Source organism: Sinohyriopsis cumingii, chromosome 4, assembly GCF_028554795.1.
Source record: "Sinohyriopsis cumingii isolate HCF-2022 chromosome 4, ASM2855479v2, whole genome shotgun sequence".
Lineage (NCBI taxonomy): Eukaryota > Metazoa > Mollusca > Bivalvia > Unionida > Unionidae > Sinohyriopsis > Sinohyriopsis cumingii.
In genome coordinates, this window is record NC_142964.1 from 68732721 (window position 1) to 68756583 (window position 23863).

General features: G+C 36.7%; 1 protein-coding gene across 2 annotated transcripts; it reads right to left on the minus strand.

Moving 5' to 3' along the window:
- Positions 1 to 2506: 2506 nt before the first annotated feature.
- LOC149801397 (neurotrimin-like) lies at positions 2507 to 22914 on the minus strand. Of its 2 annotated transcripts, XM_089955490.1 has the most exons (7): positions 22768 to 22914; positions 20725 to 20831; positions 16324 to 16516; positions 15561 to 15704; positions 7255 to 7380; positions 6208 to 6519; positions 2507 to 4854 (listed from the first exon to the last, which is right to left on the minus strand). In XM_089955490.1, exons 1-7 carry the CDS (start codon positions 22799 to 22801, stop codon positions 4802 to 4804), a joined length of 969 nt encoding a protein of 322 aa, XP_089811616.1. In that variant the 5' UTR covers positions 22802 to 22914; the 3' UTR covers positions 2507 to 4801. The 2 variants fall into 2 exon arrangements, with proteins under 2 accessions (XP_089811616.1, XP_089811617.1); XM_089955491.1 differs by lacking the exon at positions 7255 to 7380.
- Positions 22915 to 23863: the final 949 nt, after the last annotated feature.

Here is a 23863-nt window from a genome sequence, read left to right on the forward strand (position 1 = left end):
GAAAAATGGGAACCAGTCTGGAACTGTGTGATGATAAGATATAGTGTATAAGGGTTTGGCTGGACATAACTGGCTGATAATAAAAATTGAAATTTAGCAAAAACAATCTTTTGAGAGCTTGCGCTAGTTGCAACTGAAAAAGAGACATTGTTTTAACTATAGAATTTTAGTCCGTTAACAGATTTGAGTTTAGATCAATCATTACTGAAATAAGTACCCGGGTCTCTGGTGCGGAAAGTACGTTTCAAAACACACCGTTGCTCATATGGTTTTCTCTGCGTAGAAGCTCTCATCCAGGATGCGTATCTACTGATAAATATATATTTGATCATCAGCACCTTGAAATGTAAAATTATTGAATTGTTAATGTCATTGTAAAGGGTCTCGTCGTAGACTACCTTAGGTTGGGGTGGGGTGCTCCTAGTTCTATCTTTAATTATTACAGAAGACCCACCTTGACTCGTTTTTGCTAGAAATTGAAGTAGTGATGGAGATGTAAAGCTCCGAGCTCCCAGTCAGCGACACCGACAGTTAAATTTCTGAATGCACAAAAGATGAAATTCAAATAACAACAATTTTAATGCCATTCAATTACAGATAATCCTTCCTCAAATGAAATTCAATCTTCAAAACCCTATCACTCGTCTTTCAATCGACCAAGTGACGGCCTATTTCATCATCTGACTTAGTGTGATAGATTTTCCTCCTGCCCTGTGTTTTTACACATCTGTAATATTTCTTCACTGGTAGCTAGTATCCCTTCAGTCTAACAACCACGTCCTTCACCGTTCCACTTCCTCCACTTTCGTTCTCTCCTTTTCTTGTCTCCCTGAGACTCGGGACCAACTGTACCAGGGTATTTCCCTTCTCTGTCTTCTACAGCTCCTCCGGTCCCTAAAAGCTTCCTGTCCGAACACACGCAAGGACATATGTATATTCCTCTAGCTATCTAGTCGCACACTAAACAACAATCTATCATCAGATAAACCATTACCTTCTTTGGTCACGCATTCGTGCACATCGCAATACCCATACTTTCTGGTATGGTATACACGGTATCAACTGCTTATCATGCATATATCAATAGTTTTCATCACATCGGTATTTACAGATTCTCAATCTTATTATACAGAATAATATCACATAATCAGACTCATTTCTATACATTGCACTTCTACAAAGTGTACACAGATAGTCAAATACCCCTATTAACTAATGTTGCACACAGCAACCATTATACAAAGTTATGATTCAATTCAACATCTGCAAATCTAGAATATCACATGAATAAATGCACGAGGTTACTAGGAATTAACAAATAGCGAATTACAATATTAATTCTTTACATAAAAATTGCTCATATCTCAAAATATGCATGTACATCAAATACTACAAATGAATCAAACCCTACAAATGGTCATTCTACGTACTAACGGTTCTAGTACCGAAGTATACACATTGCACATAATTAAAGTACAACTATCTTGCCGTAATAGAATGCAACAATCGAGCAAATAGTCACTGACCTTTCCGAAGCTCCTTTGTAATTCCCAGAATAACAATGTTTCCCGCCAATTTCAAATGACGTCGGAGTAGCTTATAACTTCTTTATGTAATTCTCGCAAGATGGTTTAGCGACTACTGAGGTTTAGTTTCAAGACACTGTATTTAATCTTGCGATTCCAGTGGTAGCCACACCTTGATCAAATCCGAGTAGATGTCGATCCTTCCATGGTCTACATAATTAGCAGATATTGCCCCCTCCTCGGCAGTGTGTCAAGGGTGGATTTACGACCCCCACTTGATGTTCCTTTGAGCCAACACCGGCAATTCATGCACGAAGCAGAATAAGGCGCCACAAACAAGTTCCTATGGCCATGTTATATATAACTGGCTTCCCATCCGTCTTTTTATGTCGGCTTACACTTTCAACATTTATGAAGCGAATAATTAGCGTCAGGGTCTAGCATATACAGGTTGCAATTTGGCTATTGTTCCTTACTTATAACGTGACAGTCATAATGTTTGCATAGATTTATCATGGGAACTGAATTAGTACCGTGAGTCCTCCAGGTACCACTAGTCATGAAAATGAATAGTGATATAGGGAGTATATTCCGTTTACTTGCATTAATATACCAATAAGAGTAACTTCCCTTTTAGGGTTGTTGAATTACTATAGCATTTTATTAAATTATATGTTTCAGTCCGCTCTTAAACCTTGCTAAAATAGGTCATCATTATTACGAAGAAGACCACACCTTTATGATGAGGATGTTTATTTAGCCTTCAAAAATTGTTTTAATTGAAGAACAATATCCAAATCGTTTTCAATTTGATGTTGTACATTGCAATAACGGAATGCACGGATCAAGCAAGCAACACTGAGAGTCAAAGGTGTTGGTTCGAGGTAGAATGCGAATCAACGCTGTAATATGCCAAGATCATGTGAATATATATAATGTTATCTAACTTTGCAGGGACAAAAAAACTAACTCTTTCTACATTAACGAAATGAAAGGATTTATTTGACGGAAGAAACATACAATGGCTTCTCATCCACACTACGGAAAGAGGGCAATAACAGCGTTTATATTGTAATGGCAAAATCATATAAATTAACTGTGATAAAAGTAGATTCATTAGTCTGTGCATATGGTTTGACCGTATTACGAATCTATGGTTTTAAAATAAGTAATAGAGAAGAGTGAGAAGCAACAAGCTTAGTAAAATTCAATATATTATTTCCCTTGAATACAAAGTGTAAATTTGAAAAAGAAAAAGAATTTACGGTATTGCGAATTACAAAATCTTACATTTTAACGGTCTGATAAACTTTAGTGGAAATCCAAATTAAATTGAACTCTGAAAGTGATGATTTGCTTATCGTAGCCCGTATCGCGGTAATGTACCAACAGTCTATTGTTGGATCACAATAATACAATCCAAGAATATATCCTTAGTCTCTTATTTCCAAGAATGTTATTTTTGAAGAGCACTTCATATTTGCAGAGAAGAATCAATTGAATTACATAATTTGAAGAAAGAATAATCCAGCTCAAATGAACTTCTTGACACAACAACAAAATTTTAAAAAATCAATGTTTCAGGTCATATAGCATATATTGAAATAAACAAATAAAAGAAACTAACAAACAAACAATACAAATTAATATACATAACAACTGGATATAATGCATAACGAAAAAGAAAGGTTCACTTTTGATTCTAGTAAGTGCCTTTCCTTGAATCGGAATGGTAGCGCCATCGGAACATTCTGTCCAACAAATCTCTCGCTTTACGTTTTAGAACGCTTCTTTCACTGTTTCAGTCATTCCTTACCAAGAAAATTATTTATTTATTTATTTATTTATTTATTTATATGTTTGTTTTATTTAATTTTTTAAAAATTTATTATTTATTTATTGATTTACTTATTTATTTATTTATTTGTTTATTTATTTATTTATTTATTTATTTATTATGAAACCTTTCTCTACATAAAATTGGGACTTTCTTACAGTAAATAGTACTGACAAGAAAATTATTCTGGTGGTAATGCGGTGATAAAGTCGATAAGTTTTTCTACAGTACACAAACCTTGCCCGGATCATAATTTTAAGTGTTCGCAAGCATTCTAATTCAGTAATGTAAAGTTTAGTTCTTAGAAGGAACGCAAGGAAATCAAATTTGAATAAAAGGTACTGACATTAGCAACAATGATATATGTTTTACATTTGGATGGCAACAGGTTTTTTCTTCGAATTACCAGCAAATTACTAAGAACAGAAAATTGTATTACATAATTATCGTGGGCAAAGATCAGTTTATTCTGAATGCTATTAGATAGCTTTTCCTGGTGCGCCATCTAATTGGGTGACAGCTGACTAACTGACACTGAGTCAAAAAATACGTTAAGCAAGACTTTTCTAATATAACACAAAAATTTGATTGGTTGGAAAACTGTACCGAAAAACAAATGCCTATGCTTTAATATGGGTTTCTGAATGGACCAATCACTAGTATGTAGATATGTGAATTTGTGCCTTAGGCAGTCAATATCTTGGGGTTATCCTCTCAAATTATCTCCTAATACGTTTTATGAATATTATTTTGATCCGTTTTTGCGGGGCCCTAGGCCTGTGCCTACTATACATTTTTGGTAATCCAGCACTGCTAATATGGACAGTCTCGAACAAAATTATTGAAATTCTAAAGCAAGCCGAATAATTTAACCTACTCGAATAATAAGTAAAGTTATATGAGAAAATATTACAGGTAAAATTACAATAATGTGAGAAATGACAAAGGCATCTATACAATAATAACTAAGACTTTGAACAAAACAAGTAAATAACGACATCATTCTGAGTTGTGCTGAGTTTATTTTACGTGTTCTTTAAATATGCATAAGGTCTAGGGCAGGTAGAAAGAAAAGAAAAAGAGTAGCAGGAGAAACTCGATCATTTGAAAGATTTATTTGAAATATCTTATAGTTAACAGGAATGTTCTTAATTTAATGGCATTTGTCGATTGAAAAATTAAAGTACAATGCATATTTTTTGGAGATACCGTATGACCAAAACAAAATTAACTGAGTGATATAATACATTTAACATGCATTATCGTTCATTGTCTTAGCAATTCAAGGTAAAAAGTACACCAGCATGGGACAAGTTTATTCAAGCGTCACAATAAGCCATATTTTCATGCTGTTCCTGACAAAACACAAGTGCTACAATAAATATTCTTCCTCGTTATGAGTATTAGCAATCAGCTGTCGACGACTGAAGTGTTGCTTTCAAACGTTATTGTCTGTGATGGCATCCACATTGTCCTTGTCTTCTATTGGCTCTGAAAGTGAGCGGATGATGAGAATGTCAATGCAAAAACAAAAAAGGACATTGTCAAACTTAACTGATAAGACACACACTCACACATTTTAAGATCGACAGTACAACTGTATTAGTATATTTGGCAAATATTTTTTGCTCAGAATATGGCATAAAAAGGTAGGTTTCGACTTTAATTTGGTTTCAAATAAAGCATGAAATAAGTCAGTTTGCTCAGTTTTCATGTTTATAGTCCAGACTTGTCGACTTTAAAATTGTATTTAGCACAAAGCGCAAGTGAATACCTCAGTAAATTGTTGCTATGGAAAAGCAGATATTGAAACTAATTTATTTTAAAGATAAATATTGGATTCACTAAATTTTTTGATACACAGTGTTGGAGACATTGCTGGATATCAAACATGCGGATGTACGCTTATACTGCTCTCATAGTTAACTCTTTATTTTCCATACTTTATTTTGTGTTGAGGTTAGATTGGTTCATAGAGTGAATCCGTAATTATCTTAGATGTACTGCTTTCGAATCCCATCAACGGTCTTGTTTTCTTTCAGTTTAAAAAAAAAGAAAAACTACTCACAGTTCTCTCAGAAAAATAAATTAGAGCTTTTCGATATCTTTTAATGAATAAAATTAAATAGCTTAAGATTGTGACTGGTGCCTTGGGTATTACGCCTTACTAACTGGAAATACAATGTGTACAGTCTTATCATATTCCTGCAGATGATTTCTGACTCGTATAAACGATTTCTGATTCGTAGAAAACACGTCATGCTTTAGGCTAGGTCTTATAACACCACATATGTCATAACGACATGCACTGAGACTTATATTTGTTACAAATGGTTGGCCTAATCCAAAATCGTAACCAAACAACAGCTCCAGTCATAAGCAGTTAACTCTTGTGTATTAAGAAAAAATAGGGACGCTTTATTTGAAACTTTTATATATATATATAACTCGTTTCATAAATTCTACTGCCTTCACTTGGACCAAATAATTTCACAACTCATCTAGGGTCCTCTGCCCCACAGAAATTATTAATGCAAGTGAAAGCCCAAAAGGCGCTACTAGAGAAATTTTAGAACATTCAAAGTGTTTTAGTGTTTATACAATGATCAAAAATGACTAAAGCAACATTTTAGAAGACGGAGAAGAAAAGAAAGAAGAAAAGAACAAAATGATATGCAAAACATAATGAACAGGAGCACGAAGAAAACGATAATGAATTTAATCAATGTACTTGCTCAATGAACATTTAAGTTTATTTTAGGATAAGTTCATCAACATAATGAGAATAATAAGTATTAATTGATTTTCGTAAATATTGGACATTGTAACAATCTTTATGCTTACTTTGTATAACGGCCACCTTTTCTTTGTATCTAGTGAAATTCTTGGTTCTACATATATATTTGCCGTAGTCTCCGACTCCTAGATGACCTTTGCGGATGACTATGGACAGAAACTGAGTATGGAAGTCCGTCACCAGATTTCTATCCGTGACCAGATCATACTTCCGGTTGGCACGGATTGGTTTGCTATTGTTTTCAAACAACCATTCCAACTCCCCTTCCATAGGATATGCCTCTACCGCACAGTGCAACTTCACTTCCTGGTCCCCTGTGGCGTTTACTATGTCTTGGAAAACTTCAACGTCCGGTCCAACTTATCAAAAACGTGAAAAATTCGGAATTTTAAGAAATGATTTAGGCACAGTGCGGATGATGTTGCTTGACATTATTAATAGTCATCCTATTTACTTTACCAGATAGCTGTTCTCACGATCGGAACATCGCTCGGCCATTTCCTTTAGGTCGTGAAATTAATCTCGGATATAATTGGTCACCATTGAGAACTATATTCTGAATTACTTTCATTCACATGGAAGAAAGAGTCACAATCGAAATACTAGTAATCTCGGCCTTTACCATAAGCATAACACATGCGTTGCACTCCTCCAGATACGAATCACCAAACACATCAAGTTGATGTGCATTCCTACAACCACTTCCGAGGTTATTTCACGACCTGACGGAAATGGCCGAGAGATGTTCTGATCGATGTTCTCAGTCATCGTACAAAGTCGAGAAGCTATTGACTGATTAAGCCTTTCCTTAGTAAAGAAGTAGTGCATTCTCTATTACCAGCATAATTCAGTCAGCGGTAGATTTTTCATCAGAGTGCATAAATAAATATACACACAAACAAACATACACATGTTGTAGGGGGGACATATTTTTGTCTAAAGATGCAGGCATGTCTCCCGATAGAGAAAGAACCAAGTGCAACAAATAGGTTTTACATTTCTAGTTATACTTAAAACTGAACAATACTGTTTTAAAAGAGAGAGAGAGAGAGAGAGAGAGAGAGAGAGAGTTCTTGGCAAGGAATAATAATTACATTTCACATGGACTCGGACCGCTCTGCGATTAGTTCCAACATTATTTTTGGCCACGCATACGTATATGTTGTCATAGTAGCGTGTGATATTATGAAGTATAAGTCTGGCTCCTTCCGCTCCACTATCTAATAGAAACATTTTATAAATAAAATTTAAGAGAATAAAACGAAAATATAGATGTATCTTAGATTTCACATTGATGGTTGAACCGAACGTTAAGCACAAATTGTATGCACTTTACACGAGGAAGCGGGTTCAGATAACACTGCTGTGCCTGTAAATTTTATAATCCTTTTTTTCTATTTTCCTATCTACTCTTGATACCATATTTTCCCGAATATTGATACAACCCATCTTTAGCTTTTTCATATACTAAATTATGGTTTAAATGACGTATATTTATCGATAATATGCATTCAAAACACTCGTCTTTCCGCATTTGTAGGAAAATTTCACTGTCACACCCCTGACTTGCTTGAAATTGTTCCGTCAAGAAAATAACTCTTATTTTCCATTAAGTATTATATTCGGAATTCTTCTATAAAGACTAAGAAGAAATTAACAGCCAATGTTGATCCTTCGCGTGGCAGGCATTGATTCGGAAGACTAAAATGTATACATGGATATGAAGTTTCACTGTTATTTCTATAGTCATTATCATAATACTTCACCTGGGGCCTCATTGTGCACACTGTATTTACATATATTACCCGGCCAATCTACTGACCACTTACAAATCCTTTGACGGGACAAGGGCAGTAATTGTTTAATCACCAATTAAAAAGGAACCCAACCTCCAACCACCAAAGTTTCATCTGACTAATAAACTTAACTTCTTGATTTATTTTACACTGATTTTAATAGAGAAATAGTTCCGTTCCTCTGACAGGTTTTAAAAGAGGATGTTAACTCTACCATCGTACCATTAAAAGTCATGAATCCATTTACAGCGTATTGGAACTGCCTCGGGGGCAAGTTCAGGCCAGTAATATTTAATCTGCATAAATTATAGCTGTTCTGTTTAATGCTACAGATTATTATTTTCAAGGTGTTATTGATTTATAAATGTAATAATTTGGTGAAAAACATTCCCATGATACATTTAGAGTAACAAAGAAATAAGGCACAATCTAAAATGGAGCATAGATATTCCAAATTAATAGGCAATTAATTTCTGAGAGATTGCCATTTTATGCATCAAATCCTGCACAAAGTATTACGAAGTCATGTCAGAGATTAAATATGAAGCACTACGAACCATGAAAACACGTCGCAGATAACACAAAGTACTATGAAGTCATGTCTCATAAAGTTCAATATCATGTCATCGATAACACATAAAGTAATATTAAGCCATGTCGTTGAAAACAAATAAAATACTATGTATCATGTCACAGATAACACAAAGTACTATGAAGTCATGTCTTATAAAATCCAATATCATGTCATCGATAACACATAAAGTAATATTAAGTCATGTTGTTGATAACAAATAAAATACTATGAAAGCATGTCGCAGATAACACATAGCGTAATATGAAGTCATGTCAGAGATTGCACAAAGTACTATGAAGCCATGTCATAGATAACACAAAGTATTTTGAAGCCATGTCACAGATAACACATACAGTAATATGGAGTCATGTCACATATAACATGTAAAATACCATGAAGCCATGGCACAGATAACACACAAAGTACTTTGAAGTAATTTCACAGATAACACATAAACTACATGCATGATATGATGGTTTACAGACTTAAATTGAAATACTTTCTATATAGTTCATCTTCATCGACATATCAGACAGCATGGTCTCAGTATCTCATATCCCACATTATTGTCTCAGTCTGTCATATCATACAGCATTGTATCAGTTTGTCATATCAGTCTGTCATATCTCACAGCATGGTCTCAGTCTGTCATTTCCGACAGCATAGTCCAGTCCGTCATATCTCACAGCATGGTCTCAGTCTGTCATATCTCACAGCATGGTCCCAGTCCGTCATATCTCATAGCATTATCTCAGTCTGCCCAAATCCCACAAATAGGGTAAAGCTGTTTTTATTCCATCACTGTTATACTTCTTTCATTTCTGATAATTCAGTGAAATGTAGGTCACAATTAATTTACCAGATAATGTTGATATAAATGAATCCTATAATTCTGGCTGCATTTAATAGTTGAATATTTATAAAGCTAATATTGAAATGTATCATGAAATATCTTTAATGTGAATTACAGTGGTAAATTTTTGTATATCTCGTTGTATACCTTCCACGATCCTAACTTTCTTCTTTATATCCCTTTTTCTCCATTATGTTATTTGGGTACCGTGTGACTGATATATGCAAATAATATTTATTTTTATTCAATGCGGATATGCAAACAATACCCATTTCCACTGAGTACTGATATGCGCATACTACTCATTAGTTCATATTGTGGAAATTTAAATAGCATTCACTTCTACTGAGTGCTGATGGTAAATAATATAAATTTCTAAATAATACCAATTGCTCGAGTGTGCTGATATGTAAATAATACCCATTTTCACTGAATGCTTATATGTAAATAATACCCATTGCTACTGAGTGCTGATATGTTTATAATACTCATTTCTACTGAGTGCTGATATGTAAACAATACCCATTTCTACTGAGTGCTGATATGTAAACAATGCTCATTTCTACTGAGTGCTGATGTGTAAATAATACCCACTTAGTGCTGATATCTAAACAATACCCATTTCCTCTGAGTGCCGGTATGTAAATAAGACCCATTTCTGCTGGGTGTTGATATGTAAATACTACCATGAGTGCAGATATGTGAATAATATCCATTTCTACTAAATGATGAGACGTAAATAATAACCATTTCTCCTGAGTGCTGATATGTAAATAATATCCATTTCTACTAAATGATGAGACGTAAATAATAACCATTTCTCCTGAGTGCTGATATGTAAATAATATCCATTTCTACTAAATGATGAGACGTAAATAATAACCATTTCTCCTGAGTGCTGATATGTAAATAATATCCATTTCTACTAAATGATGAGACGTAAATAATAACCATTTCTCCTGAGTGCTGATATGTAAATAATATCCATTTCTACTAAATGATGAGACGTAAATAATAACCATTTCTCCTGAGTGCTGATATGTAAATAATATTCATTTCTACTAAATGATGAGACGTAAATAATAACCATTTCTCCTGAGTGCTGATATGTAAATAATATTCATTTCTACTAAATGATGAGACGTAAATAATAACCATTTCTCCTGAGTGCTGATATGTAAATAATATTCATTTCTACTAAATGATGAGACGTAAATAATAACCATTTCTCCTGAGTGCTGATATGTAAATAATATCCATTTCTACTAAATAATGAGACGTAAATAATAACCATTTCTCCTGAGTGCTGATATGTAAATAATATTCATTTCTACTGACAGCTAATACGTAAAGATCACCATTCCTACTGACAGTGGATGTGTAAATAACAGCCATTTCTAGATAATAAGGATATGAAAATAGTATCCATTTATACTGAGTGCGAATATACACCACGCAGAAGAAGCGTACATACTGTTTGATGTATTTAGTGTGTGTGTGTGTGTGTGTGTTTGTGTGTGTGTTACAGTTTTAACGTAGCTTTAAAAATAATTCAGTCATATCGCTACGATGTCTGCAGTGTGACAGTCTCTAGAGATGTCTGGCACTGGGGCATCATGCCGCAGACATGTTGCATGATGACCCACCCAGTCACATTATCCTGACACCAGGCCGACCAGTCCTAACACTAACCTCTTAATGCTGAGCGCCAAGCGAGGCAGCTATTAGTACCATTTTTGTAAGTCTTTGGTATGACTCGGTCGGAGTTCGAACCCGCGACCTCCAGCATCCGAGGCGGACGCTCTATCCACTAGGCCACCGGAGCGGTGATGATGTATTTAGTAAATATTCGAATAAAATGTCATTTCTGTGCATGACTTCACCCTGCGCCATGTTGATTTTGTGTAAACAATGTTGTTGTTGTTGTTGTTGTTCTAGGGTTTAACGCCATTTTTCAGCACAAGATAGGCTATACATGGCGGCCAGTATAACTGGTGGAGGAAGAACCCTGGAAAACCCAGGGAAGAACCACCGACACACGAGAAGCTACTGGCAGGCTTTCCCACGTACCCACGCTAGCCGAGCCTTGGACTCGAACACACGCAGACAGAGGTGAGAAGGCAGTGATCCGGAACGGTGAGCGCTTTAGACCACTCGGCCACTCGGGGCCCCTGTAAACAATGTAAAAGCATATATTAGTACAGAAAATGTATGTAGTCACATGTCTAGGCGATTTTATTAACCAATTACTTTGAAAATCGACATAAACGTCTAAACACATGATGTACAGTCTACAGACCTAGACAAAAGGGTAAATATCGGCAACGTTCCTTACTTATCATCCTCTGTACTTGAGATAAATTGAGCGGGAAATCAGGTAGTTTTGCTCAGGTAGAACAATTGTTTTTCTTAAAAATTGAGTACTGTTTTTATCCTTGAGCCGCTCTCTTTAAATAATTCTATCGGGGCCAAGGTTTGTAACATTTAGAAAGCAAACAAATAATACTGCAAAATATGGTTATTAACTCTGTAAGCCAATGTCAATGTCGTTTTTCCTTTGCGAACATTTATAACTAAATTATTAAGACTAACTAATTTTCTGTGTGTGTGTGTGTGTGTGTGTGTGTGTGTGTTATGTGCAGTTTTCTTTATTCTTTAACCTAATTCTACTGACAAAGTGAGTTAGTGTATTAATAGATAATTCAACTAGGGTAACACCTACGTCGTCAGTTTCTGCGCGTGGGTGATGTAAAGAGGACGCTATCCCTTTCTGAGGCTTTTCAACTTTTTTCAAAGGACAAAAACCACGTGTTTTGCAGCTGGGTACGTGGTGGGCATGAGGGAGAGGCTGGATTTCAATTTCTGCTCTTCCACATATGTTTTTTTCTTTTTAAAACCACTCAGTTTGGATGACAGGTTGGGAGCTCGTGGCTTCGGAAAGCAAATTAAACATTCTAAGTGGGCTCCTTCCAGGAGAGACGAAAAGAAAATTACTTGCACTGCTTCCTCAAAGTGGACTCGGGACTCCGCAATATCTCAGATAGCACGTAACAAACGTGCAGAAAAATAAATTTCCCTCTGTTCTGCTTGCCGTTTTGCCCCTTCTGGTGTTTATCAGGACGTTGATTTTAAAAGCGACTTTATACTCCACTTTTTTGTCAACGTTCACTCGGATGGACTGTCACTCTCGTACGAATTATTCCCGTTCGAACGAATTAGTCACTATCAGACAAAGCTGCCACGGTAATGTTGAGCGAGAATGGACATGAATTTCATCCTGCTAAAGCTTTTGACAAAACGCCAGTCACTGCCTCTGATGACTTGGCAAATATTACACACGTAGTAATATATTAAAATACTGTTATAGCATGCCGAGGAAAGGGAGATAAGTGGCTTTCCCAAGGACACGCTGAGGCTTCTGTCGAACAGAGAAATATGCTAATATTCATAAAGATCTGCATTTGGAATTATATATGATGACAGTGTATCATAAATGCACCGGGTTTCTACTGCAGGTCATTATTCCGCTTTTTAATGAAAGCAACTCAGACCTCCACGCGACAGCTCCGGATGAGTCATCCCAGGCTTTTCATCCGTTGTCATAGCAGCATTCGCTCTGATCAAATTTAAGTTTTCATTTGATATTTTTTTTTAAAGTTCATCCATAATTATCCCGAACTTCTCAACAGAGATGTGTCCATCTTAAAAGCCCTAGATGCGTGGTCTCAGAAAATAGTATGCTAAGCCTCCGCTAGCACGAGGATATTGTCATGTGTTTTGGTATTCACCTGACGGTGCCCGTTAAAAAATTTGCATGCAATCCGAGATAATCCCTGTGCTGGAGAGGCTGCCTCAGCCTTCATATATAGGTGTCAAAGCAATAAAGGAAGAAAGGAGGTATGATAGGCCCCAATTCCAAACCAGCGGTAATAAAGGCGATGTGAAAAATGCACCGTCGTAAATCCCATCTGCACCCCATCAAAGGGTCTCTATGGATAAATATACAATTTGGGGGCTGCTGAATTTAGAAGCTTCATTTATTTAATAATTTTCGGAAAACTACTAGATCTGAACTGATATTTGGCTTGCAATCCTAAGCCATGCTAATTTGGGAAATCGTATTTCCTGTTAGCAAAGACAACTTTACATTAAGGGGTTCTTTTCCCTTTAATTGTTTAGTCGTAACGTAGAGGTTCTGACCAATTTATCAGTGACAATAATTATGCGTGAAATATACCCTCCCCCCCCCCCCCCCCCCGTTTGAAAACATGTTAAACGTTATAGCACACAAAAGAATGTACACGGAATTCTGGGTTTTTCCTTACACAGGCTAGACACAAAAGGAAATCCCTAAAGACGCCCTTAGTGTGGGATATTACTACTCCCCAAAATGCGCCTACTGACCAGCATGTGCAACGTCAAGGTCCTCCTGACGAATGTTGTTGCAATGGGTCTGCCACGATGAAACTACTAGCAGACACTTGCCGGGACCCATACCCCATCTAGGTTCAAGGCTCGCTTTTCCGGTCCTAGGATACTTTCTGAAGGTGAAAAGTAAGCCCTCTCATGGTGAGCTGGCATCATGTCCTTTTCCTATGTCCGTTATCGTATTCCGTTCGTCGAGCAGTTCTACAATGTAATAGTTCATTTCGCATTCTTTGGAGCGTATTCTACTATTAGCTTAGTAGCGTCTGAGTCATCCCACTCATCGACCTTCAGCAGCTGTTTCTGAAGTTAAAGGGAGGTTATATATGAGCAGAGGAAAAACCCAGGAATCTCTTTTCCAATGTATTTACACGATCCTAACGTCTAAAGCGATTCTGGCATTTTCAGCCCATTTCGGCTTCATGAGCAGAAAGAGTAGTGTAAAACAAGAGTCTTTGTGTATGATATCAGTTGAATCATCCAAGGCAGAAACAGGCGAGGAATGGGCCGGTATCCTTCTGAGAGCTCCCTGTATATCTGATCCACGACAAGAGTAAGGTTGGGGGCCCACATGGTATGGGGTGGCAGAGTGGTCTAAGGCACTTGCCTTTACAGATCACTCACACATCTCACATATGTTTGCGTGAGTTCGAGTCTCCACCAGACCAACGTGGATATGTGGGAAAGCTTGCCTGTAGCGTCCCGTGGGTCGGTGGTTCTTTCCGGGTTCTTTTACCACCAAATATACTGGCCTCCATGTAGAATGTGCTGAAATTTGGCGCTAAACCCATTAAAGCCAAAATAAACCTATTCCGTATGTAGCTGGCACTGACTATGACTTCATATGACTTGTTGAAATCCATGGGGTAGTTGTACAGCTGCCAACAAGCCACTTTGTTGTGTTGACCGAAGCCGGTCAAAGAGGACATCAGGGGCAGGCTGGGTAGCTTTAACATGATGTGAAGATAAACCCTGGCCAATCAGTGTCTATGATCTTAACTTGTCCTTCGGAAAAATTTGGAGTTAAGCGGAGTTGCCCTTATTAATTTTGATTTCGTAAGAACAGTAACCGGCCTTGGTGATTACGAAAGGCTAAAAATCAGAATTGGTAATTTTTTATTTTTTTATTTTTTATATTTTAGCTTCAAAATATGATTTAGAGCAGTCAAAGTTTTCATAGTCTCATCTAGGACACTAGGAAATATGATCAATGCGACTGGCTTATGTACTTCTAGCAGAAACTTTACTTCATCTATCACTGGTTTATCCTTATAGTTCTACAGATATATTATATAAATAATAATTAATTACCAGAGTGCAATATTTATTGTCAGGTTTAAATCTACAGAGAGCATCTCTTTAAATGAAATTTGTTTAGCATAAGCTCCTCCTTCACGAGTGCAAACAATCTTTTGGTTTCCTATTCTGTAAAATATAGACCTAATAGGAATATGCAAAGGCATAACTATACCTGCGGAATTTGAATATCAAATTCCCCCTTCCAACCCCAAGGCCTAAGGGGGTTGGGGTATTAGTTTACAGGGACAGCACAACATGTATAGTGGACTCGTTAGTTCCCCAATTAAATCTCAGCCCTACGTCCGACAAAGGTGTGTAACCCTGTTGAATAATCAAATAGTAAATTGAAGTCAGTTTTCCAGCACAGTTCACCAATAACTTAAAACTAAAGAATGTTCATTTTGGAGATGCATGTCTTTGTTTACTGCAGGAGTTTTCAGTAGGGTTACTCACCTTGCTCTATTCCGCTCACTTGGTGTGGCGATTTCCAGTACCAACGTACAGTCGGAGTAGGGAAGCCAGTCACGTTACACCACAATGTGCCTGTGACTCCTTCGTCAAACGTAATATCATGCGTCTCTTGTATCATGGGTGCACCTGCAAGATAAAGAAACGAAATTACCACACATGCATAAATGCATCTGGATGAGCGTAATTTTCGTTATTTTTTCTCACTTCAGACTTTGTGACAGAAAATAACTGTAGTATGATACATACAGTGTATCTAAGTTTTATTTCCATTTTCTGTCATGTAGATATGATTTTCAACAGACCATGCACATATACGTTTACACACGGCCAAATTACACAAACATATTGCCACAAACATGCAGGCAGACGGAGCAAACTCACCTTTCATAAAAATAAAATAATGCTCAGGCAACGCCTAAACAATGACGTTCCGCACCTATACCAGCCCCTCCCCAATACGGGACATGTAAGCTCACTTTCGACTACATAAATTTGCTGCCCGACTATGAATGTCTTATTTCCAGACTGTTAGGAAATAGTCGAGCGATGTTCTAATCAGCCCTAAATGTCACGACGTTATGCATGTCAAGGAACCTTTCTCATCTCTCATGAGACCACGGTAGTCTCTCTCTCTCTCTCTCTCTCTCTCTCTCTCTCACACACGCACAAAAACAGAGGGTCAAATACATATATGTACATACAAACACACACACACACACACACACACAAGGAAATATATACTAACTTTTCACCACGAGATCGACCTGTGCCATGACATGTTTTCCAATTTTACATGTGTATTCTCCAGCGTCTCCCACGTGTACATGCTTTATATGGATGTTCCATTGTCCTTCGTACGGTTGGCTGATACTCATCCGCGTATTGGAGGAGTATTTTCCCATGCTTATGAGGGTGTTTGGGTTCTTGTACCAGTGCACCTGTTAGCAAAACAGAAATTACAAAAACGATTTGAGTGTTCAGATCTGTTCTGAGATATATGACACGAGTTCGAAATTATCTTTCTTTAGGAAGTGAACATTCTTATACATTTAGTTAGAAATCAACAGAAATGTAATATTCTAAAGTAACACCATGACACTTACTGACTGAATCAATAACCCACGATATAGTGTGGTGAAACGAGGTCGATGTAAATTTGGATATACCAGACACAGGCTCCTTGACATTTATAGCGTCTTGACATTTCGGGGTGATCGGAACATCACTCGACTATTTCCAGAAAAGTCTAGAAATAACCTCGGATGTAGCTGTAGGAATAGGCTCGGAACATCGCTCGCTATCCGTCAATGTGTGAATTGCACATAGGATATAATTAGTCGCCACTGAAAACTATATTCTGAACTATTTTTGTTTAATGTAACAATATGGAATCAAATCACAATTATTAGTTCCGGTTCAGTGCACACGAATTTCGTCCCATCTATTTTTTGAGCATTTTTTCTGTCTCCTTTTGGTGGTGATACAAGACTTAGATTTAGGCATTCTTAGCATGAATTTAAAGGTAATTGTTAATTCTTTAGAATATGAACTTATGGTGTGGTTGTCCTTATGTGTTTCGGCGACAGTGCACAGTGAGTAATAAGGCTTTTTGTGATGATCCGGAAGTGAAATTTGTGATTCATTGCACATTGCCTTGTTTATGGTCAAGCCTCTCAAAGAAATGCCGCTGAACGTATCACAAGAACTTCAGCCTGAAGTCATCTTTGAACGTATTTTAGATTAACATATCATTGATTGGCAGACAGTGGAAAGTTCAGTACTGATAAACAAATGTAGAGACTAAATAGGAAAATTAATTGCTTTTTTTAGTCCATATGGCGGTGGAAGGAGACAAAGTCACAATCGGAACGTTATCTGCCTTTGCTGTTATAATATATGTGTGTACCCAGCCAGAGGAGAATCACAAAACAGAAATTAGATGTTTACTAGTATAACTACTTTTAAGGTTATTTCAATATCTGACTGATACGGCCGAATGCTGTTCCTATCGTGTACAAATGTGTTCGGATGATTCGCCTCCGACAGAGTGCACCACTTATGTTACGACAGAAAAGGCCAAAAATATTCCTATTGTGATTTTGTTTCCTTTTGCCGCCATTTTGAAATCTGTTAACAAAACATGTATCGAATTTAGTTCTCAATGGTGGTGAATTACGTCCAATTTTCTTTACAGACGGAAGAAGACATATGATGTTCCGATTGACTTTGTACTTATTAAAATGATGATAATTGCATTTAATATGAATATTTCTTTAGATACTACGCTTATTGATCATAAGTCCTTCGTATGACCACCATCAGCTGGTGGTAATTATGAGAAGGGTAAGAAACTTTATGATATTACCATTAAGTGGAGAGCATCTAGTTTGCAATTCGAAGTAATTTCATTTTGTTGCGCATGTGAATGAAATAAAAAAATATGCAAGTCACCAGCCTATTACATTGCCTTGCCCAAGGAATTGAAGGCGGCACCAGTGTTGTTAAATGGAAACTTGGACACTGGGTAAGAATTGTGAAATCAAGTCTTTCGTTATTATCACCTCTCCAAACGGATCGTATTATCACGTCCACAAAATGGTGAGTATTTGTGTATGTGTGTGTGTTAGGTACTAGGTAATTTAGGATCCAGTATATGGCATGATTGTATTATATAGATTGACGGGAGTTACCGTGTTGTTTATTATCACTGGAAATTATTTCCAATTGGAGGGGTTGACGTTAATAAAGCATGGCTGACTCGTTGTAGTTTGGCAAGATTTTCTCTAACATGGGATGTTGTTTTGTGCGGGAGGAGCGCTTTGTTTATAAACAATCGTATGCAGAGCATAACATGACACCTTGGGTATTCTTATTTTTAATTCTTTCGTCAAATAAGTTTTATTTAGGGTATATAAGGTAATAATTTTATTACATGTTAATCTGCTGGGGTATGCTGAATGTTATGACCGTATCATAATGCCGAGTGCCAAGATCCACCTATCTAGTACCTCTAAGCCATGAAGGCTCACACATAGGGGCAAGGGAGGGAGGGGCAGTTGCGTCACTTGGGGGATGCGGGGGTGCGGACCGCACTGGGTGCCATCATTAGATGGCGTGACACCAAAATGACTGCCTATAAAATGTTTGAATTTTTGTGTAGGTAGGAGGTCCATGGGGGTGACACCATGGGCTACCTCACTGGGTGACACCAATCCTAGTGACACCACTGGGGAGGGGAGCACGTCATCTCTAAGTATGTATGGACTACATCCGTAAAACTTAACGGATTACCACTGCAGGTTTACCCCACCCATTGTAAAATTTCGCCTTTGCTCTAGGCCTAAAGATGCATGCGGTTCAAGAATGTTATAACGTTGAGAATGCCAAGGTAAACAAACACATGCCTATCAATATTTAGCTCAAGAAAGCTGTAAAATTTAAAATATTGCACGTGTAATGTTATTATATAACATCAAAAATATTATACGACAACATAAAAGTTGTCCAAATGTACATCAGCATTATTTCACTAAACTGTATCGTAGTTTATTCAATAAGATCCGTGAATGTCATGATGTTGTGTGTTTATTTTGTTGTTGTTGTTGTTGTAGGGTTTAACGCCATTTTTCAGCACACGATAGGCTATACATGGCGGCCAGTATTATTGGTGGAGGAAGAACCCGGGAAATCCTCCGAAAGAACCACCGACCCTCGAGAAGCTAGTGGCAAGCTTTCTCAAATACCCACATTGGCCGAATCGGAGACTCGAACCCACGCAGATAGAGGTGAGATGGCAGTGATCCGTAACGGAGAGCGCTTTAGACCACTCGGCCACTCTTGGCCCCCGTTTGTTTTGTTTGACTGCTTCCAGGCTTTTGAATCTTAAATTCAGCATTTAACATTATAATCACAAGAAATGGGAGCTAATTGTTCTTCCAATGACATGCCGAGGCACCGACACTAACCTGTTAATGCTGAGCACCAAACGAGACAGTTGCTAGTACCATTTTTATAAGTGTTTGGTATGACTCGGCCGGGGTTTGAACCCGTAATCCGAGGCGAACGCTCTAGCCACTAGGCCACCGGAGCGGTTTCATCCAGGGTACATAAACACAAAGATCAACAAAACTGTACAAGTAGCTTTGCCTCTTCCATGTATTGCTCAGGAAGAGAGAAGGTTTGCGGGGAGTGTTGAAATTTTCACAGGCATTCCATTAGGTGTCACTGTATTGGATCAGAATCACCGCGTACCGGAATCAAAAAGGGTGTACTATGCAAGTATTTGGAACAATCCGAAAATATGGTAAGTGTTCTGAATATTAACTTTAAAAGAAAAGAACAATCCTAATTAGTAGTTAATTATTTCTTTCCTGCTGGAGACATCAGTGACTTGATTTTGATATCTGTAGTGTACTTCAAACCAATTATCAGTTAATCCACCCCTTTTTATAATGGATTAGGCCATCTGTTCATATAGATCGAAAACATTGGTTCTTTAACTACAAGAGAAAATTGTTGAGAAAACTGTGTATACGGGAATGAATGCCAGGATGGTATTGCCGTTTTAAGCATGATATGCAAGCTGGAAAAACTGAGTTATCCAGGCAGTTTCAATCACACCCTCCATCTCTCTCTCTCTCTCTCTCTCTCTCTCCGCGTACACACACAACTATTGTAGTTTTAATGGTTCGTTAAGCTTCATATTCAAGAAACAAATGTCTGTAATTGTTTTGTTATATAATTTAGAGAATAAAATGACGATTTATTTTCCTTTAGATTTGTATAAATGCATGCCCCTATGAACTTAAGGTTATCAAGTCACATAAATGTCAATTACATCATGAGCACGCGACATAAAGCATGACCATGTAACATGAAGAAATATCACAAATCATGTAACTCTGAGCCATCCAATGAATCTCACGGATATCATGCAATAAAATAATTAGCACACGATGTCATTGATATAGTGTTCTGTAGACTCCATTCATATTTATTTTCATTTTTGTTTGTGAAAATGAGAATTCCCCTCCCTAAAACAAAATAAAGAAGAAAAATAAATAAAAAACAAGCATAAAAAGAGAAAAACTCCATGTTCACGAACTGTTAGAGTAATGACGAAGGAAGATGCATAAAAACAACATACCGTATTATTAACACCTTGAATCGACACTTTGCAGGGCAAAATGGCGGGTCCATTGATTACAGCATTAACTTTGACCATTTCGTCTTTTGCACCACCGATGACAAACTCTGCAATAGACAACTCACGTTTATATTGAACCCTTTGATATATTGGGGTGCCGCTGTAGCTAATCTGGTAGAGGGTTTGATACCGGCCCAGGCTAGCCAGGGTCGGTTCCTCGGTGTTCCTCGGGAAAGGAACTAAACTCCCATTTCCTAGGCATGATGAAGCCATAAATGTGTTGAAAGTGTCTTTAATGACTCGTTAACTTATCAGCTCCCATAGCAAACCTATGCAAACACCATGATACTAAATAGTCAGTAACTTTAAATATCTGAATGCTCATGATCAGATCGGTATTTATCAGTATGGATACATCTTTGATGACAGCTGAATCTACATGCTTTTGAAATACGTGCTTTCCATTCCGCACCAAAGAATCGGTTGCTAACTTTAATAAAGAGTTTTCCAAACTCAAGTATGTAAAAGGTCTGAAATTCCATCATAAATGAACTTCACCGTGTCTTTCAGTTGCAACTAGGATATGTTCTCAAATAGCGTCTTTTTACTAAAATCCTACTTCCATTATCATCCAATCCTGGCCAGCCAAATCTATATATACTCTATTTTATCTTCACCCATTTCTAGACGGGTTCCCATTGTTTCATATCTTTATTGTCGTGAGTCCTATATCCACCATTTTATTTACTTGACATACCCATGAAAAGTGGTAGAATGTATAAGTAAACAGTATGTAAAGTTCTGCTTGTCAGATATTACATTAGTGACTATTAGATAATATTGCATGTTCATGTTCACCTAAAGAGCTATGGTGCATTTCAGGCAACATTTAAATATCTGAGCTTTATTTAAGATAATCAGAAAAAAATATTAAGATCAAGCTGTCTACTAAGAGTCATCTTTTTAATATCTCCATTTATCTCTCTTCAGTGTAATGCTGAAATATATTACCAGCCTTGTCTTATTATGTAATTAATGAGTAAAAGATCAAGGTGACCATCTATATGTACATGTATTATTACAGAAAAGAGATTTAAATGACAAAATAACCTGAAATTCCCACAGAACACATATAATTTAAACCTAACATAACGTAAGCATAAGCCAATTAAAATACAATATATGAAATTCAAAAACATTTACTGAATGAAATGGTGGGCCACAAAATTAGGAGAGGTCATTATTATTAAGCATGATGGAAGAGATCTAAGTAATCATATCTGGGGCGTAGTGTTTCAAAACACAACTTGCAAATATCACGTTTCTGGCAATATTTACTCTGTAAGTGGCAAATTGTATAAATTGTATATATCTGATTGCACATATATTAACCAATGTACAAAACACTCCTCCAGGCATACTAAAATCTATACACTTTACAGATCGCATCCACATCCCATTTCATGGCAACAGTTGCCATATCTAAAAGCGTGTTTAATATCCCAATGAAAGTCACTCCGAGGTATATAAAATGTATTCATTTCGCTTGCTATCCACGAAGAGAACCATGATTTTCATTAGTTGTCCAGTTAATTGTAAATGCATATATGGAACCACTGTAGCGTTTATCTTTATAGGACTCACGGTACTAATTCAGCTCCCATAGTAAACGGATGCAGCCACCATGATATTAAAAAAAATCAATACTTTAAATTTTCTGAATGCCGCTGCATTTTTCTGGATCTCCGTGTCTTCGAAACACGTGTTTTCAATTCTAGCAATGAGTTTTCCAAACTCGAGTCATCGTTGGCCATATCGATTATTGGCACTTAATTTGCAGGAGGTTTGAATATAAGTATCAATCCTCTCTTCAAATTAATAAATATCAACTTCGGTTTTGTGCATAAAATGGATTATGATATTGATGCATATATATATATATATATATATATATATATATATATATATATATATATATATATATATATTATAGTTGTCAGAAAGGAAAGAGAAAACAGATCCCTGTCAGATGTTTTTACTTACCGATAAGAAAACAAACGACGAAGGTAGACATCATCTGTAGAAAAATTGGCTTCCCTCACACTACAACGCATAACACCTATGGGAATATGTATAAAAACATTAAGATTTATAAAGCATCAGTATTATATATCTACAATAAATAGTGCACACAACGCACTCTTTGGTTAACCAGGTAAAGGATGTGATAGTTCACATTTTGGCTTGTTCATTATTTTATCTGGTTGACCAGATTCAAATTAATTTCTGTTTCATATTTTGTTTTGTTTTGTTATTGTCAATTGAGATTTTTAGCACAGAAACATGGTTGAAAGTCACGTAGCTAAAACAAATGCATTGTTTATTAACTATGTCTGACGTTCCTCACCGGTTTTTGCGCTGGATGAGTAAAACAGGAATTGAGTTTAGATGGGTAAGTAGTGAAGGGGGGCACTATACGTACAATGGGAATTAGCATTAAAAACACCCTTGGGGCACTATACGTACAATGGAAATTTAACATGGAGAAAAATCGTGGGGCACTATACGTACAAGGGAAATTTAACATGGCGATAAATCGTGGGGCACTTTACGTACAAGGGGAATTTAACATGGGAATAGAGTTTGGGCTTGTTTAGGGACAAGGGGAATTTAACATGGGATTTTTTTTAAAAAAAAATTTTTTTTAAAAAGGGGTAGGCAATTCAAAAGACTATCTCTTTTCGAGAAATATGGCTGGCCCTGAAAAGGGCCTTTGGGTTTTCTTCTTCTAATTTCTTCTTTTCCTCCACCAACTTCTTATTTTATCTCCAACACTCTTTCTCTTCTTTTTTTTCTCCTTCTCTTCTTTCTTCTCTTCCTCCTCTTCTTCTTTCTTCCTCTTCTCATTTTCCTCTTCTTTTTCAATTTTTTCGTTCCATGTTCTTATTCTTATCTTTTCCTCTTCATCCTCCTTCTCCTCCTTGATCTCTTTCATGACACCACTAATCTTGTCCTTTGCTTTCCTTAAATTGTTAATTTCCATCTTTACACGATGGGGACTATAGGAATAATGGTCTTCAACCAGTCTTAATAGCATCTGTTCCATTATTCCTAAGTTGTCTAAAACGTCTTGCAAGGT

Excerpts from the sequence above, each read along its gene's own strand:
- LOC149801397 (XM_089955490.1), bottom strand. The coding sequence starts at position 22,801 with ATGATGTCTACCTTCGTCGTTTGTTTTCTTATCG. Across the intron at positions 15,705-16,323 it reads GGTCGATCTCGTGGTGAAAA|GTGCACCCATGATACAAGAG; the intron begins GTTAGTATATAT and ends TTTATCTTGCAG. Across the intron at positions 4,855-6,207 it reads AAAGGTGGCCGTTATACAAA|AGCCAATAGAAGACAAGGAC; the intron begins GTAAGCATAAAG and ends GCTCACTTTCAG.